Consider the following 18201-nt stretch of genomic DNA (forward strand, 5'->3'; position numbering starts at 1 on the left):
GGGGAAAGGAACGGATTCACAAACCTCATGGATGTCAAATTCTTGCTATTCAGGTATGGTGCCTTTCCACTGATAACAATTATAACACTGAAACATCTCCTCTCCCCCATCCCTGATTTTCTCAGCCTCCAACAATGCACATTATGCTAAATTGCGCTCTTGGGAGCCTCTGAAACTTGAGAATGGCGATTGACATTAACTCAGCCTGGGGAATGTTTCTCTCTTCTACTTGGACATTTGCATTGCATTGTCATAGCCTTGCTTCTTTTGACTGATCATCATCACACCATTTGGCAGCCCTTCTGAACAGCCCAAATACTGATGCTGTAAACAGACAGGAAGGCTGAGCTGCTGGCTGCACGCTGCTGCAAAGAGAGACATAGAAAAAACAGCACTACCGTTCAAACAAACAAACAAAAAGATGAATTTTCAGTATGTTTATATAATTTTCTGGAAACAGTCTCATTCATAAGGAGAAATACTTTCAAATGAGTAAGGCTAAGTATCTGTAATCCAAGAATCCTAGGAGTTAGCTGATGAAATAATAGCTAATCTGATAGTAGTAGTTTTTTTGTTTGCCCTTTTTTTTTTTTTTAAATAACACTTGGAATACTGAAGATTTTCTGCAACAATACAAATAGTATTTTTGCAAAACTGAAGGAGGGTAACCCCATAACTATAGGCCTCTCATTGCAGTATCAATGATCATAAGCAGAATAATGAAAACCTACCAAGTTGATAAAAAAAAAAATTAGAGTACAGGTTTTAGTCAGTACCCATCAATCTGATAATTGTATAAAGTTGAGATACAGTGCAGGTACACTTGTAAAAAAAGAACATATATATATATATCCAAATATATATTTGAGAACAGGTTTTAGAAAATCCAAAATTAACACTAGTATAAACTGCTATTTACATGGATAGGCAAAACTGTATGAAATGACAACTGTCCGTAGGAGCAGCAACTAGTAAGACCACAAGACTTCTTTTCTGTAGTGAAATCTCATATAGGTTACTTATTCTGCTGAAAAATAAATGCTATATAAAACCTCCAGGAGTCCTGATAATTTTTCTTCTGTCTCCTCCTAACGCTCTGCTTCCATCTTCTCCAAAGCAAATAATGTGTTTACATACGCAGTACTAAGCATCAAGGAAATCAAAGCAAAGCATCCTAAAGCAGAGTATCCTAAAGCAGAGCAGCGAAACTTTGTCTCAGGTCTGATATTTGAATACCATAGATTCTACCTGCATAAAAATTTGTTCCAAAATAGCTATTCTTATCTTCAAATACATATATTCATGGACATTCATAGCCAACATTCTCTGCAGACCAGAAGAGACCACAAAAAGATCTGTTCAGAAATAGTTAATCCCCTTTTAATTCATATCCTAGCTTAACACAAAATATTTTCTCTGGGTACAGAGTAACTTTCACCCCACTTTGTCCCCCTGTAGTTATCTTTCTTGTTCCTAGTCCATATGACCACTGCCCTGCAGACCAGTAGTGAGGAGGTCTGCAACAGGGAATCCAGCCAAATAGCATGTGCTTTTTCCAAATGTAGTGAAGTCCAGAGCACAGCATACAGAAAGACAAAACTTGGTTCAGTTGTTTAAAAAGCCAGCTTGGAAACAGGAAAGGTAAACCTCGTTATACAGACCATTTAAGTTTACACTTCCATAACTATGACAGACATAGTGACAGACCAGATATGAAGCCTTATTATTAAATTTAAGTCATATGTATATGGAGATAATGAAACAATTTAAGAAACAATTAGACCGCATACTCTCTTAGTGAGCTCTAAGAGAGTTGACAGACAGACTACCAAAACCAGATAAACATTTCAAAGTTTCTTTCATCCAAGCGTAACATACAACCTGGGAATCATATTCTACTTTTCCAAAAATTCTAGTATTTCCAAAACTGCAGTCTATTCCATCTAGATACATATTCCAGCTGCCACATGTAACAACTCTGCATGACAGATGCGTCTGCCAAGTAATTTTTATACCAGGTAAAGCTTTAGGGAATGTCTATTTGAAATGCTTAAGTTGCTGCTACAATGATAGGTTTAAAGGAAGAGATTATTGCTGCATTTTAAGATCACATCGTGTATGTTCTTGTAGCCTTGGTAACTATAAGAATTTTATCACCAGTTAATATCCTGTATGTACCCACACACTTCTCTATCCAAAACTATTCTATTGTTTGAAGGTGTTTTTTGTTTTTTTTTTTTTTCTCTGTAATTGCAGTACTATATTTTCCATTGATGTATTGCTATGTATAAATACCAAGAGTTTATATATATGGCTAATTTGAGGAAACAACTTCAAATTCCTTTTATTAGCTGAAAAATGCAAACCCACCTCTTTCTTGCAATGTCATTGTTCATAATCCAGCAGAGGTTACAGGAATCGGTTTCTACTCATCGTTTTCTCCTATTTTCAAAGTGAGAGCTATAGAATTAACCTTAAATACGTCTTATCCATTTCTGTGATCTATACACAATTAAAGATACACCTCCCCCATGGGAGATAGCTTTTCATCTCTAGTAACAAAATTTTATAGTCCTCAGTAGAAAGTGGGGCTGAGAGGTAGAAGAGATTCCAGGTTAGCCAGCCATATGAGACATAAATTATTCAAATCATGACAAGTAGGTGCGCATTTCATGTTCCAAAAGAACCACATATGTTAATGTATTCCAGTTCTTTGAATGATGTAATTTACTCTTGCTTGATAAATATTAACAATGAATAATTGGGCTAAAATGCTTCTGTGTGCATCACAACTGATGCCCTCAGAGACTGCAATCCTTTTATTCCTCAGGTTCCACAAAGAAACGGAAAGAAGTAGCACAAACTTCTTCACACCAGTGTTTCTCCAGATTTTCTGTGGTCCTTATAGAGTGCAGTTTTCTATGGAAACAAGATACCTATTTAGTACTAAATTGTCCTTGATCAAAAAGCCTCTTAAGCCCTTCAAGTAACCAAATATGCACACCACAATGCTACCTAAAGCTTTCCAACCCTGCAAAATCTGAATATTAATAAAGAATATGAATAATGAATATTCTGATAATATGAATAATGAATATTCTGATAATACGCATAAAGACTTATACTTCTCCTTTGAAATCAAAAGGGCCAGCCTAATGCATCTCAAGGAACGGAGCAGTTTACAAAGTTAGAGGAAGTGATAATTTCCTAGACAAGAGAATCATCATTCGCTCTGTAACCTGCAGCTGGGCAGCAAGTGAAGATCTCCTGTGCTGCACAGGTCTCAACAAAAACTACATTCGGAACCCTTGCTTCTAGCTGGGATGTTTGTTTCTCAAAAATGCACGAGTCCTTTTATATAAGAGATACATTTCTTGCAATGAATCCTATAATGCTTCCCGAGTGGCTCCACGTCACCATTAATATTCAGAATCTGAGAAGGTTGCAAGGAGGAAAGACTGCAAGCCATTTTTATTGTGCTACAATCAATAAACACCTACACTTTTGTTTACTCCACTTCTTCATCTTCCAGAAAGCATTACAAAAGCCACCATTAACTTTTTTTTGGTATTTGCACTTCGGATATTTTATAAAGATCTAGCATTAAAACCACTGCATTCAAACATGCATGATATTAAGCCCGTTAGAAAAGGCACTAACAAATATTTAAATGCTGCTTTCACATTTTTCTTTATACCACCCCTCACTGGTTTCCTACAAATCAGTGACACAGTTCAGCTTGTCAATTTGTGAGAAAGAAATCTCTGCAAAAAATATGGTCGCAGTTATCAACTATCTCATTCGGTACGTTGCTTCTGTTACATTTTGACAGATCTTCCTTTAATTCCCCATATTTCTGCTAGTTTTACTAAGATTTAATCCCCTTTGCATTGTGAAGGTAATCAATAGCTTGACTTGAATTATCAAAGAAATTCGAGTCGAGAGTGGTTCGCACCAAGATCTCATGCAGCAAGCAACTTTTGCAAAACACAGAAAATAATACAGTAAGATGTATTATTTGTATTCCATTTCTGTTATTTTCAGCATTAACGTTGAATTAAATCACTATGACAGACATATTGTTGGGTCCGTGGATACTTTACATGCAATATTTTCCATCTTGCTATTGTACACATAATCTTACTGAAGTTTTCAGAAAGATTCACTGAGCCTGCTGCTTCCAACATGAGTAACCATGCTGTTTTTCAGAGGTAAGTCAGAGTACTGAATTTTGACTTTTCTGAGACAAGCTAAAGCTTTGTGCTTTTGTTTTAGCTTATTGTACATTCATGTTATAGAAATTGTATTATACATTCATGTTATAAAAATTGGCTAGACACAAACAAGCACTGTCAAATAACCAGTGACCCGCCAGGAAAAAAACAAAAGGGGTAAATTGGGCATGGGAAGAGGAATGGATATGTTCTTGTTACCCCTAAAACAAAAGCTCAAGAAGTTTTCTAGAATTTGTGGAGAATGATGTGGAGAATTTTAGCAATACAAGAAGCAGTGACATAAAGAAAAATTTCTCAACATTCTTTATCAAATAAGATGTGAAACCACTTATCCACAGACAGTTTTGAACTCATTTTTAAATTCTAAAATGAATTACTTCTTCAGTTTCAGATAAGAAAAAGGCATCTGCTGATCCATAGCAGCTTCTAACTTTCCCATAAAGCTAGATTGCACACTAAACGAATGTCTGAAGAGCAGAAAGTCACCTAAAAATAGAGTTGAAATGTATGTGATCTGGCAAATTCGTTACTTGGGTCAACCTTGTTGGGGAACTGGAAACGAGAGTCGGAGTTGGAAATTCCTATTACATTCATCAACATTCATCACACAATCTTCATGAACTTCACTTGCATCAACAAAAAGAATTCCCCACCCCAAAATGAACATAACATCATCTCAGCACCGGTGAAGGTAGACAATCTACATTTGCTCCATCCCTTCACTACGTTACACAACCACAAATTCTCCACAGTTATTACACACTCCAGCAACAGCAATGATCTTGCTGTTGTTAAATGCATTTATCAGGAACATTTCATTTAAAACAGTGATTTGAGCTTTAGAACGAGTTCTGCACAAATTCCATGGAGTCTTAGGATGACAGCACTAGCTAAAACAAGCATCTTAACATGCTGTCTTTCTTGTTAAATTCATTGATATGAGAAAGGAGTGGGGAGTAGCCACATCCAGCCCTATTTGTTTCATTCACAACTGCTTTTTATATGTGGAATCCAATTCTTAAAGAACTGTGATTCTATGTAATGCATCCCAACCCATCAAATTATTTTTGGTGGCATTTTGCCTGTGAAGGATCTGAACCTGCCTCGATCAAGCCTTATTGACCCAAAGACTCAGCTGGTGGAAGGTTTAAGTACTATTTTATATAAACTATGACTGCTAATTCTCCCTCCTGACACAAAAATAACTTCAAAATACATTTTAATAATACATTTTCAGACAGGAATTGATGATGGTCAAGTGATCCCATACAAAGAGAAAGAAACAAAACAGTCTTAGGGAAATTCTTTGTGGTGTATTGTAATACAAACATTAAAATGTTGATTTCCTCCAAAGCTCTCCAAATAAAATAAGGTGACAAATATTGAAAAAGAAGTATGCAGATGCTTAAAGAACTGTAAATGTAGTGTGACTCACAGGGAAAAGTGACAATTTTGTGTGTGGTTACCCTGGATGGTGATATTTTTTGAAAGGTTAATCCCCCAAATAACAAAAGGCAACGAAAAAAAAAAGTTCCATCATATTACAGAATTCCTGTGAATTATTAATATAATGCTGTTACCCAGTATCAAGAGATACAACCTGCCTATTAGGAAAGAAGTTGTTGTTACAGTCAAACTACTGAGATTGGTGAAAACTACAAAGAAGTCTTGATACGCAGAATATAGTAAAATGCTTTTCTGAATAGTTTTTTTTTTTTTTTTTTTCAAAATAAAGGTAGAACAATACATCTTTTACTGGCACAGTTGAACTAACACAGCAAGTAAAATGACTTATCAATTAACTGAAAAGCATTTTCTTAAGTTAGTGTTTTCAGAGGTTTGTTTTACACTCTGTTCTATTCCAAATCAAGGTCGCTGTTTTACTGCAACACAACCAAGTTAGGCAAGATATTACTTTGCTTCTATACTACACAAGTATCTCTAGACTCTCGCTCCCTCTCATCAAAGGAAACCATTTCTACCCCTTGATGCATTGAACTCAGTGAGTCAAGCACACAAAAGAGTAAGCTTTTGGCTCAGCATTTGATCCATCACTGTCAAAATAAGTTAAAGTGAAAAATAAGTAAAGACAGAAAATATTGGAAAGGCAAGAAAATCAAGTGGTATTCATCTTCTTTCATGTATACCTATTTACTTCCTGTTCCTTTCTTATATCAGAGAATTAGGATTACCAAAGACTTCAGGATGAAACTCAAAATTTCACATGTTCTAAGTAGAACTACTGAGTCTTTTTCCAAGTGCCTTGACAGATCTGTCTTTTAACATCACCTCACACTTCTGATTTCACTCATTAGAGAGCATATTAGCTCTTAGACCTAGGCAATTTTTTAAAAAAACTCCTTTTGGCAGTCCAAATGGTTATCTTCTCTGAACATTCCTCTTCCCTGTTCAGGAGATGAAGTAGTGGCACCTCTGTTTACTGCATGAGTGGCATCTCAGAAATGTAGAAGTGTTTTCTATGAAGGCAGTTGGCTGCTTCTGTATTTGGCCATTGAACCACAAATTCCTTTTGGTTTCTTGTATCCAACATTACCACAAAGATGGTCCAACATTTGACTGCACCTGGAAGGGGAGGTCATGCTCCCTTCCCATCTCTTTTGCAAGGGCTGACAATCACAAGGCTTGCCACTGAGACACAACTTGGCATTAAAACAAAACATTTTTGAAAAAGGAAGTCGCTTCTTGCTTGCTTCCTTTCCTGAACCAGGTTACAGAAGGTTGGGATGAACAGAAATCATTTCCCTGTGACATTAAACTGTAATTTCTGAGTACAGCTCTGTGGTACTTTGTGATGACAGAGCCCGATATATCACAACCCTTTTGTCATAAGACACAGTGTCAGAAGAAAAACCTCTGTAGACTTTCACTTATTTAATTGCATTTTGTGTCCTCACACTCAGGAAGGTTCCTTCTGATTTCAGCTTTTTTCCAGATATCACAGGTCATGGCTATGACCTGCAGCTACATTTTCTGCTTCGAGCAATAACAGAGCTATAGCTACATGGAACAGCCCAGAGAAGCAGGATACAAAAATGCTGCTAAATTCTACAAGTTTCTGCAGAAAATATGCCCTTAAAATAAACAAAACTATGATTAAATTTTTAAAAAGGAAAAAAAAAATTCAAAAGGGACAGTAATCAAAAAAGCTAAAGTCACACCAGCAGTTAAATAGAACGAGTGTTAAAATCCCAGAGCAGACATTCTTTCAAAAAGATAACATGAGGTTATGTTTTCTGATATAAGTAGTGTTCTAATAAAACTCTGCCTAGTTTCCAAATCTGTCTTTGTAACTGCTCTTTTTTGATCGGATCATTTTTGATAAATTGATATTTAGTCAAAATTACCTGGTTGTTTACAATATAAAGGGTCTGAGTAACAGAGAACTTGGCTAAAATATAATTAATTTCCTTATCCAGGAGAATGACCTTCATAATTTACTTCAGGCTTCACCTCCAGAGTGTCACGGCTCATTTCCTCATTATCAGAATTAGATTTTAAAACACTCCTGTCCTCCATAAAACACATTTTGTCTTTGATCATATACATATAGAGGAGTGTGCTTGAAATTATTTGCACCACATAAATGCCCAAATGTTTCAGAGACAGATCAGAATATAGGCTGTGCTCAAAGTGCTAAGAGATTACAAAAACAACAACAAAAGATATAAATGAAAGAAAAGATAGGATAAAAAAGGAAGAGGAGGAAGGAAGGCTCAAAGGGGAGACCAAAATTAATTATACAATAAATTAAAACTACATCGACTTTTAGACAAACACAGATATAGATGTACAAATCAAATACTTATATGCATGCAGTTGGATACTTATTTCTACCTATCCCGTCATGTGATATAAAGACTTAGTGACTTTTGCTTAATTCAGAGAACTTGGGAAATGCAAAAACAAAACTCCCAAATTATCATTAACATTACTTTAAAAAAAGGATTTAGGAGATTACTTTCACATACCAGAAAACAACCCAAACCAGCCGTTGATTGCTTGGTAGTTGCCAGCACATGCTATGAGGCCTGCCTGTGAATATGCATTTTTGGTTGGACAGTGATGATTGACTGCTGGAGTGATTTTTGTGGACAGTGCTTCACAAAAAGACGTGGAGGAAATCTGGATAGGATGTCCGTTACTTATTTAAGGCGATTGCTTTGGGGGACTAGCAGCCTAGGGTGCTAGCTAAATAATTGGCATCTGGGAAGATGAAGCACCTCTCATTTGCTTTGTCTCTATACTTGTGTTTGATAAAATACCCCAAAAGCCTTCAGGCACAGTGGCTTTAAACATTTAACTGTACTACTGATATTATTTAATCACATCACAATTTGTATTGCTCTCTTAAAAGTAAACTACTAGCAGCATGTCAGAGTACATTAACACAGCAAACTGAAGTACTATCTTTAATATATGAAAGCACATATTGGGTGCTTGAACTGTGAGTGGGAATACGCACATTGCAAAACCAGAAATGATCCAATCTCGATTTAAAGTGTCAGTAGTACAAAATATCAGCCTATCTAGTTACTCCAGCGGTAATGTGAGAAAATTCACTCTGCACTCCAGCATCAAAGGGCTTTACACTTGTCCAGTTATTTACTCATTTTTTGGATTTACTTTTTTAAAAGAGGAAAAAAGGCTAATAGCCTGCCTGAGAGTCACATGCTTTTTAAGCAAAAGTCTGGGAAGGAAGTTCTTTCAGGACCATTTAAACTGCTGTCTGTCATTTGAAAGTGGAAGCTCTGTGACAGAAAGTTCAAAATCTGGCACAAAAAATTAATGTTGAGCCAAACTTTGGCAACTGGTGTTAGCTTCAGGAAAATCACTCCTGCTGTTTTAAAGTCTGAACGTTGTGATAGGGCTGAGTGTAACAGTGGGATGCTATTGGGTTTCCTGGTCACTTGAAGAAAAGTGGTTTCCGTGGAAACACCAGTATTTTTTCCCTTAAACCGCAACAAAGACATACAGCAGTCACAAACCGTGTGTTTGTTGGGTTTTAGGTACCCCCTGAGACAACATGGAGAACAATAACTACAGATGCCAGGATTTTGCCCTGCCTTGCACCATGCAAGGCCTCTTCCCCCCTTCCTCCTCCCTTCTTTTCCTCAGCTATTTGGAAACCATCCTTCAGAAACGGCTCCTCAGCTGCACTAGTATTTCTAGTTTAAACTTGATCTGTAGTTTAATCTTCTCAGATTTGCCATCTGTGAATGCTGTGGACTATTGAGGCTTGCATCTCTTTTCCTGAAAGCATGTTTCTCACATTGTATAAAGTACTCTGGAAAAAGCCATTCTTGATGGACTGAGTGATTTTATCTATTTATTTTTACTTTTATTTGGTTTTAGGGAGAGTGGGGGTTGAGTTGAATGTTGTTTTTTTATCTTCAAATATCTGGAAGTCTAGCACAGTTTACAGCTGCCAGAGTTAGCATTCAAGCTAGAAACAACAATACTGGAAGTTGCACTGCAAGTGAAGAAAACAGCACTACAGTAAGAATTCGGAACTAGAAAATATTGGAGCCCCAAATTCAACATCAGGAGAGCTGTGGAAGTCTTGCAATTACTGTAACTGCTGAATCAGTATGATGCCTTACTCAGAATAAATCTGGTCCTTTTACAGCTTGCAGTATGCTCTTGGTAAATTACCTTCAGGCAAAGGAAGGTCACAATAGCTTTGAAACTGTTGCTGAAAATGTGTTAAATATACATTCTGCTCCTCCTAAGCAAAGCATCTATTGCATGCCCTTCTCTAGTTCAGTCAATACCTACTCTTATGTTCTTCCTGATCTTCTCCCATGCAAGCCCTGTCTTCCCAGCTGTCACAGGAGTTGTAAAATCTGCTTTTTTCTTCAGCTGCCAACACTTGAACTCCTCATGGCATATTTCAACAAACTGGAGATATGGCTGGTTTTGTGGGGTTTGTAGGACTAAAATGAGAGAAATATGGAAGAGTACCAAACTTCCCACCTAGCACTTTGGGAAACGGTCAGCGCCACCACTGCTGCTACACTGTGCGATCGCATAAAGGGTTTGGCAATTCAAGAGAATTTTGCCATATTTTCTGAAGTACTGAAGTGCAGATGATACATGCAATTTGCAGTTGCCAACATTTCCAATAGTTTCTGAATTTACAGCGGAATTTTATATCGCTTCTGAAACGGTTCTACTCCTTCCCCCTAAATATTTTATAGTTCAAATCCTAGTCGAAAATGATTTTTCTCCCCCCCCTCAATACTGGTAATATCATTTCACATCAAAATCCATTTTATTGAGAAATAAGAAAGCAAACCTGGAACGAAATGGAAAGGCAACGAAGAAGTGCAAACCTGTAAAGGTTTAATCTCAAACTGAACATGCACTGGCTAATAAACAGCACCATGAAGGCTAAGAAATTTGAACAAATAACTGACAAAAAGTGACAGAAAGTTTAGTAGTCCATGAAATCTGTGGATTTAAACAGGTTTCTATAGCAATCAAAGAAACAGGAAAGTACAATCTTATTACATTCATCTAGTCCTAAAGGCCAAAGCAGATTTATCAATCAGGCCATAATTTCTGACCATAAAACTTTGCTTGAATAAAATCCTGCATGTGACCTTCATGCACACTGCTGCCCTACAAACCTCTCTTACTCTACAGCTGAATCCCATTCAGTTATGACTCACTGCCTTATTTACTTCACTGATCACAATAAGCTTTCAAAAGCCATTACGAAGGCTTGAGTTGGTGTCTGTAAGCATTCTCTGATGACTAACCTGAATGACAAAAAGGTTGGTTAAAAAAATAAAACCTATATTTATATGATTGCAATGGGAAAACTTGTCGAACAAAGTGGATTTCAAACAACATCAGTCAAATCTATTTGTCATGGGCTTTAGGTAGCCTATAGAATAAAACATTGGATCTTTATAGAGTTTATTTAAGACAGGTAAAACATGTTATTGTCAAAAAAAAAAGAAAGTAGGAAAAAGGATTAGGATAGAGGTTTGCAGTACCAAACATAAACATTTGCCACAGGCTTTAAGATACTGGCAATGGATCTCCAAGGACCCTGCATACACATTGGGTATGGGTTCTGCTGACAGCCCTCCAGATGCTGTGGGTGCCTCTGGCACTGCTAACATCTGCAGGGTTTGCTCTGTAACTCTTACATGCAGGTGAAAATGGCAGTATAGGGACTGTAGAAGGTGTGCTGCCCAAGGAGGCAGATCAGCAAAAGCCAAAGTATTATCTCTGGTTCAAGCTACCATAGCCCACCCACTCTCCATTTACCCTCTAAAATTGGGATAGGAATTATGGTAAACAATAATACCCGCATCAGTGAAAAATGCTTTCCCCCAGATATGCGTAAATCAGTATTAAAATAATAAGACTTTGTGGAAAACAGAAGACAAGGGAGGCAAGAGAATCATTAGCAGTAGACTGAAACCTAGTGGTCTGTCTAGCAAGGTAACTCGGCTGAGAATCCCTAGAAAGCATATATTTCACATTAGCCCTTCAGCAACTAGATTATCATATTATTAATGAAAAATTAAGGATTGCAGGTAATACCAGGCCTTCAGCCATAAAATTTAGGTTTTAATTACTACTGTATTGAAGTAAGCACATGAATAATAAAAATGTGAGAGAGACAGGAATGCAGTGATTTTCTGACAAACAAGAAAGAAGTGATGTATTTATTTTGACCTAATTCCCCATAAAAGAAAAAAAAAAGTCCATTAAAAAGAAGTATAGATATGCCACCTTTCAAAACTAATTACAGTTTAAGTATATTGTGTAAGGCCTATCCCACCCCTATTTAAATACTGCTGTAAATTGAAGTCTCAGAAGAAAGCAAGTCTATGCTATTACAATATATATATTATTATTGCCACTAGTATAGATCGTAATTCCCTGTTTCGTAGTGCTTGCAGTATTAACTTGCTACTGTGCAAAAACTATTGCTTTTTCCTTCATTGTCTATACAAGGACAACATAAGTTCCTGATATCCCTTTATACTACCCAAGGTTGGCACAGCATACAAAAAAAACAAGCACAATAATCTTCCTCTCACTCATGCAAGCACACAAATGTTTTGAGACCTCACATAAAAGAAGAGCATTATAAGTATTGTGAAGTATCTTGTAGTGAAGAAAGAAAGGAAGAGAGGAAGGAAAATTCCGTATTGCACATTACCATAGGTACATACACATTTCAGCAGCTGGATTACAGCTGTCCCGAGATGGTCTGGCACGTGCTACTTACTTGCCTCAGCCATCCCACTTGGCCACATTCCTCTGCAAACCTGTGCCTACCCTGCTGCAGCTCCACGTGCTGGCCACACACCTCACTGGTCCTCACCCTCCTCATCCCAAATCAGCTGCCTTGGGCTTGCTTTCCACCCACCACAGTCCAGCCAGCCCTCATTGCATCTGGATGGAGTGCCCATACTGCCCTACAAGACTGAGACACAAACATGCTGTAAAACTGCATGCATCACACTCATTGTCGGTCCTCTCTGGCACAACATACACCGAAGGGGAAGAAAATTTCCCTAACTTAAAGAAAATCAATTTCATCTCCTATTTCTGTGCTCTACAACATGCCTATAAATCACCCCTGAGGGCACTTCCAGTGATATTATGGGGCATGTCATTCACAGCTCTTCTGGGATAAAACCATTCAGCTTTGCCATACAGTTTCATTGCTCCAATTAGAACCACTAATGAGATGTCCTACGGTACAAATGGAAGACATTTCAGGACACCATAAGAATTTATAAAAACAGATTCAGAGGAAAGAACATTAAGTACAGCACGTCAGCCAGTCCCATCAAATTAGTTATCTTTACATTCAAAAAAATATATAAAGTATCTGAGTGCTCCTGATTACCTAGTTTTGGGAGTTGCTTGCTAATGTTGCTAATAAAATGAAAGAAAAGGTAGAGATCATACGTACTGACTATATTAAAAATACATTTGTAAGTATCTTCTCCATAAATGTCTCATTTTATCAGATCTTTGCTCATGGGCCTCCTGTTTTTTGGGATTGATAATCTGAGATAAGTTTGTAAGAACTTTTCCTATTCACTAAAAGCGGTATATTTTAGACAAATTTAGACAATTTTAAGTTATCATTATGTCTAACACTTTAAATGAACATTCTGCCAAACATTGCAAGCTTTTTTATTTTTAAAGATTACTCTATAGTTTCAAGATGATACAGAAATAAGCCCGAGTGCATTAATGATATATATATTTAGTATTTTCTATATTGCTTTTTTGCTAAGAATATTTCTATTCATGTAAGATCTCTTTTTTTCTACTTACAGGTTGGATTCACTCCACACCCCCACCTCCCAAGGGATAAGACATGAAATATGTGGCAACAGTTACAGATATTCTCTTCCCTGCTATTAACATTTGTAAGAAATCCAATGAAGAACAGGAGGCAATTGATATAAAGATGCGGAAAAAAAGAAAAGGGAGGAACCTGGTATAAAGTAATTGAAACATTACAGTACAACTTATGCATATATTCAATTGGAACAAACTAAAAGCAAACACATTAACTGTAGATAAATAGGTTAACAAACACCTTTTTACAGATATTGCATGCACAAGATGAAACTTTTGTTCTTCACTCAAATTGTACAAGGCTTTGCTAGCCATGGAGCTGTGTGCAGCCACACATTTACAAGAAACAGCTTTTACTGGCAAATACTTTCTTGAACTCATCAATATCACAACAGACCTTTTCCCCTTGACACATGATATTAAAACTTATGTCAAATCTACTCCATTCACGTTTCAGGTATTGACTATATTAAGTTATTTTCGAAAATGACAAATGTAACTGCTTGGCAAAAATGAGTAATTGAACATTGAAGTATAAGGTCATTAACTCCTTTGGCATGTTTTACTTTTCTAGACACTCCTACCTTCTTTAAGTCAGAAATAAATAAATAGATTTCTTAAAACAAAGTTCTGTGAAATAATTTGCAATTTCTCTAATTGATAAAGGAAATTAATTGTTAAATGTTGCTATTAATTGATGTTAATTGCAGAGCATCAACTAACATTATCCATCCGGACCAACTGGGAAAAACTACTAACAAATGCAGTAAGTTTCTAAAAAAGATTGACCTCACTTAGCCATTTCCTCCCCTCTGGATTCTAAGCTTATGTGATAGCTTCAGTTCTCATGGTATTTTCTTTCAGAGTGGAATAGATTGAATTGATTCCGTATGAAATACTTTCAAATTCACATCTTTTTTTTGCCTCAGCCTTATCAAAGTCCAGATGGTAATGCTTCTCACCATACAGGTCTATTCATTGCATGTACAATTGAAGCAAAACCAGAAAAATATACATTTTCAAAAATTAAGAATGTAACTGACAAAAAAAAATTACATAAGCACCTTTTTATTAATACTACCCTGTCAATAGCCCATTGAATCCAAAGAGATATTCATGTTAACCTTTAACTTCACAGGTATTGCAGCAACAGTTTGCAAGTTAGCTACTTAAACCCGAAGTTCTACGTGAACTCAGAGTGGCCAACAAAAGCATAGAAAGACATCAACATCTTGTTTTCTTTTTAACACAAGTCTAATAATATACCAACAATAAACATATGTTCTGTATCTCAGAAAGAGGCTAGAACAAGAAAGTAATACAACTGCTTAGGAAAAAAATTCAAATCCATATTTCTAAAGACTTCATATAGCTGTCTTTCCAGACAATTGCTCAGTCACAGTCACATTGGTGACTTACTAATCCAGCTCAGAGGGATTTCAAATATTGAGTCCTACTATCATATTGCTGTTATCAAAAAAAAGAAAAAAAAAACACAAAGCAACATCTTCATCTCTTGCACAATAATTAGACAATGACAACAGATAGAGTGAGTATGCAATCATATTGGACACAGGCGGCTTTCTGAGTCACCAGGTTATCTCTAATCCCTCTTATAAAATAGGTAACTTTTTCAGGTGTATGTGCTGAAAAGGTTAGACACACGGCAACCTATGCTTTCTAACTAAGTAAGCTGGTATTTTTATGAAATGAAACCAAGAAGTAATATTAAGAGGTCATAAAGAAAGGACTACTGGTTTGACAATAACTTCAAAACAGCCTGAAAAAGATGGAAGATGTAGTCAAACTGTCTGACTTCTTACCATTTTGCAATAGCCTTTAATTGCAAAATAGATAAAAGCTTAAGCTTACATTCTGAAGTCACTAGACCAACACAAACCATACCAGCCAAATCCAAAATCAAAAGCATTATTTGATAATCTACGGAAAAAGAACCCAACAAAAAGTACAAATGTCTTAAAAAGGCAGGAAGTTATCACAGTAGTACTTGCATACCTCTGAAGAAATAATAGCAGAAAATCAGTTTAGATACCTTACCTTCTTGAACTGCTTGAAACGGATTGTTGCCATCCACAAATGTCACTGAACACGTGATTTTCTCCGTTTGTAAGATTTCATCATTCTGGTTGAGATCAGCAACTGCCATTCGAAAAACTTCCTCATCTTTTTTGGCAGATTCATCAAAAATCGCCCCTTAGAAAAATAAATAAATAAATAAATAAATGAGGTTGCACATTTTTACCTGTATATTCCAAATCATTAATCATAAGCGCTTAAGACATATTTTATGCAATAACATCACCTCTTCATTCACTTCCAGTGAGCAGTTCACTCAACACAGAGTCCAGAAGTTACTTCACAATAAACAGATTTTCTGTGTTTTAACATAACTTAGGGCAGAAGGGGAAGAGACGCATTGACTCCTGCTAGAAATATTGGGGAACCCTGGTTAGGCACAAAACAAAGTATCTCTATAGGAACATTGCCAAGAAATGAGAACTAATTACCTTTCCAAAGGTGCCATTTAATACATTGAATGACCATGCTGGACTAGGATTTCTGTTGAACATCATGTTTAGTGACAATTAAATAAAAATATAAAGTTCAAATAAGGTGAGAATAAGCCTAAAATTGTAGCAGCACTGGGAAAATGAGTTAGAATTGACAACTGTGATCAATAGACAGGTCAGCAACTGATACACACTATTTCAGGTCTATTTCCTGTCAGATTTGTAAAACTACCATTCCAGCTAGCCATCTGACTCTTTAAGTCAGTAAATTAAATTTAATCGGTTAATTAAAATCATTTCTCCCTTTATGAATCTGACAAAGTGTCTGTTCTGCCTTTTCCTCAAAACCTTCAAGCAGAGCACTGTAAACGGGAAACCATTAAACTCAGGAGGAGCTGGCAGAGTAAAGGCTTTCAAAGCTCGTACAGCCAATTCTCCAGGTGTATTGAACAAGAATTCCCAGGCTAGAGGATTTAGTTTTTCACTTCCTTTAATCTATAATGTTATTTTTAGCATCACTAATTTCCCTATTATTTTATTGTTTCTTGTATGAACTATTTAAGCAGACGTGGCTCAAATCAGTGTGATGGTTCTATTAAGAATGTTTTATGGTTTAAAGCCCCCAAATCAGGTCTGTGAGGCTTTCAAGCACCTCTTTTTAGTAGATTATAGTCAAAAAGGATGTTTCAAAAACAGACTTTTAAAAATCGTATTTGTTGTTATGAAAATTCAGGTTTATTTATTCTTGAGTGTCCGTTGTTAATACAAAACTGAACTAAGGCAGCATATGTGGTGAGGCAGCAAAAGATAACAGAAAATGCTGATAACTGATGATTTCAGGAAAAAAAAAAACAACTGCAAGTAGCATGCGGAAAAGAACTGAAAGAGATTGACACAAAGAGTGGCTACTTTAAGAGAAGTAAACTTTATATACATTATTTATCATATTTTTTCCACTGACCTCCAACACCCATCTCCCTGCCAGCACCACTCATTCTACGTGAGCGTCATCTCTTCATACAATCTGACCGCTTTGACTCGAGCGTTTTCCCTCCTGAAGCTGCTGCCATCTGGAACAGCTGTTCTTTACCTCTCCACCTCATTCACCTGTCATCTCTGTGCAAATCTCAGCCAAAAACGTTCGTTTTCTCCTGTGCTTCCATTTCTATTTCCCTTGTTTTATTTAGCTCCATAAAGCAAAGCCCCACATAGCTGAGAAAACACTAGGTATGCAAGATGTTGAAAACTGTGCCTTCTCCATGAAAAGGATTATTTTTGTATCCAAGCAGTATTTAAGGGTATAAAAGACTTTATCAAATGGAATATCCTAAAACATGTATCATTTTCTAATCGCATAAAACAGTTGTTTATCTAGTCTCATAAAACTACTTGTGCTTGTCTTTTAGGTAGGGCACACCTATGCTGCTGATGACTGCACAGCATAGCAAATATAGCTGGTAAACTTTCAGTGGAACAATTTTACAAGGTTACTAAATAAAACTGTTATAATTATGAGGAAAAAAATGGGAAATAATGATAGCAATTAATCAAATTCTATTCCTGTAGAGTAATTCTGTAACAAATGCCTCAGATGAAGAAGTGAACATGCTCCCACTGCATGCACACACACACAGGGCAGAGGTTGACTCCATTGCAGAACATGGCAAAACAAAGACCTTCCAGCCAACACTGCGGAGTGCAGCTGGGAGATGTCACCTTAAGCCTGGTTCTGTCACCAGAACAACACAGGTAACTCACTGAGTAGTGGACACAGAGAAGTCCAAATTATCTAGAGTTTCTTCTGCATGAGCCATCACAGAAATTCACTTCATCCTCAGCAGAGAACTGCTTCCAAGACAGTGCATTCACCAGTTCAGGACCAAGTTTCTCAACAAATTAACTTTTCTGAAAATCATCTTGTTTTTCACACACTGATATCCCTAATAAAATCATTTCTAAGCCTGATGCAAATCCTACCTCTGATGGCATCTGGACATATAAAGTGCTGGGTTAGATGAAACTCCATGCACCATTCACAAACGATGCTTTTCCTCACTGTAGTACAAATGCTC

The 18201-nt window shown here is 36.6% G+C and overlaps 1 protein-coding gene across 9 annotated transcripts in view; it reads right to left on the minus strand.

Moving 5' to 3' along the window:
* Positions 1-18201, minus strand: part of GRID2 (glutamate ionotropic receptor delta type subunit 2) — an 804597-nt gene that overhangs the window by 569351 nt on the left and 217045 nt on the right. For 8 of the 9 annotated variants that reach the window (XM_083834810.1, XM_083834807.1, XM_083834806.1 and 5 more), the window contains one exon: positions 15657-15812. In XM_083834810.1, coding sequence (XP_083690936.1) covers positions 15657-15812 — 156 coding nt within the window. Of the gene's footprint in view, positions 1-15656; positions 15813-18201 lie in introns of those variants that run through there. The other variant, XM_083834802.1, reaches the window with a different exon arrangement.

This window comes from Anser anser (genome assembly GCF_964211835.1).
Source record: "Anser anser genome assembly, chromosome: 4".
In the NCBI taxonomy this organism is placed as follows: domain Eukaryota; kingdom Metazoa; phylum Chordata; class Aves; order Anseriformes; family Anatidae; genus Anser; species Anser anser.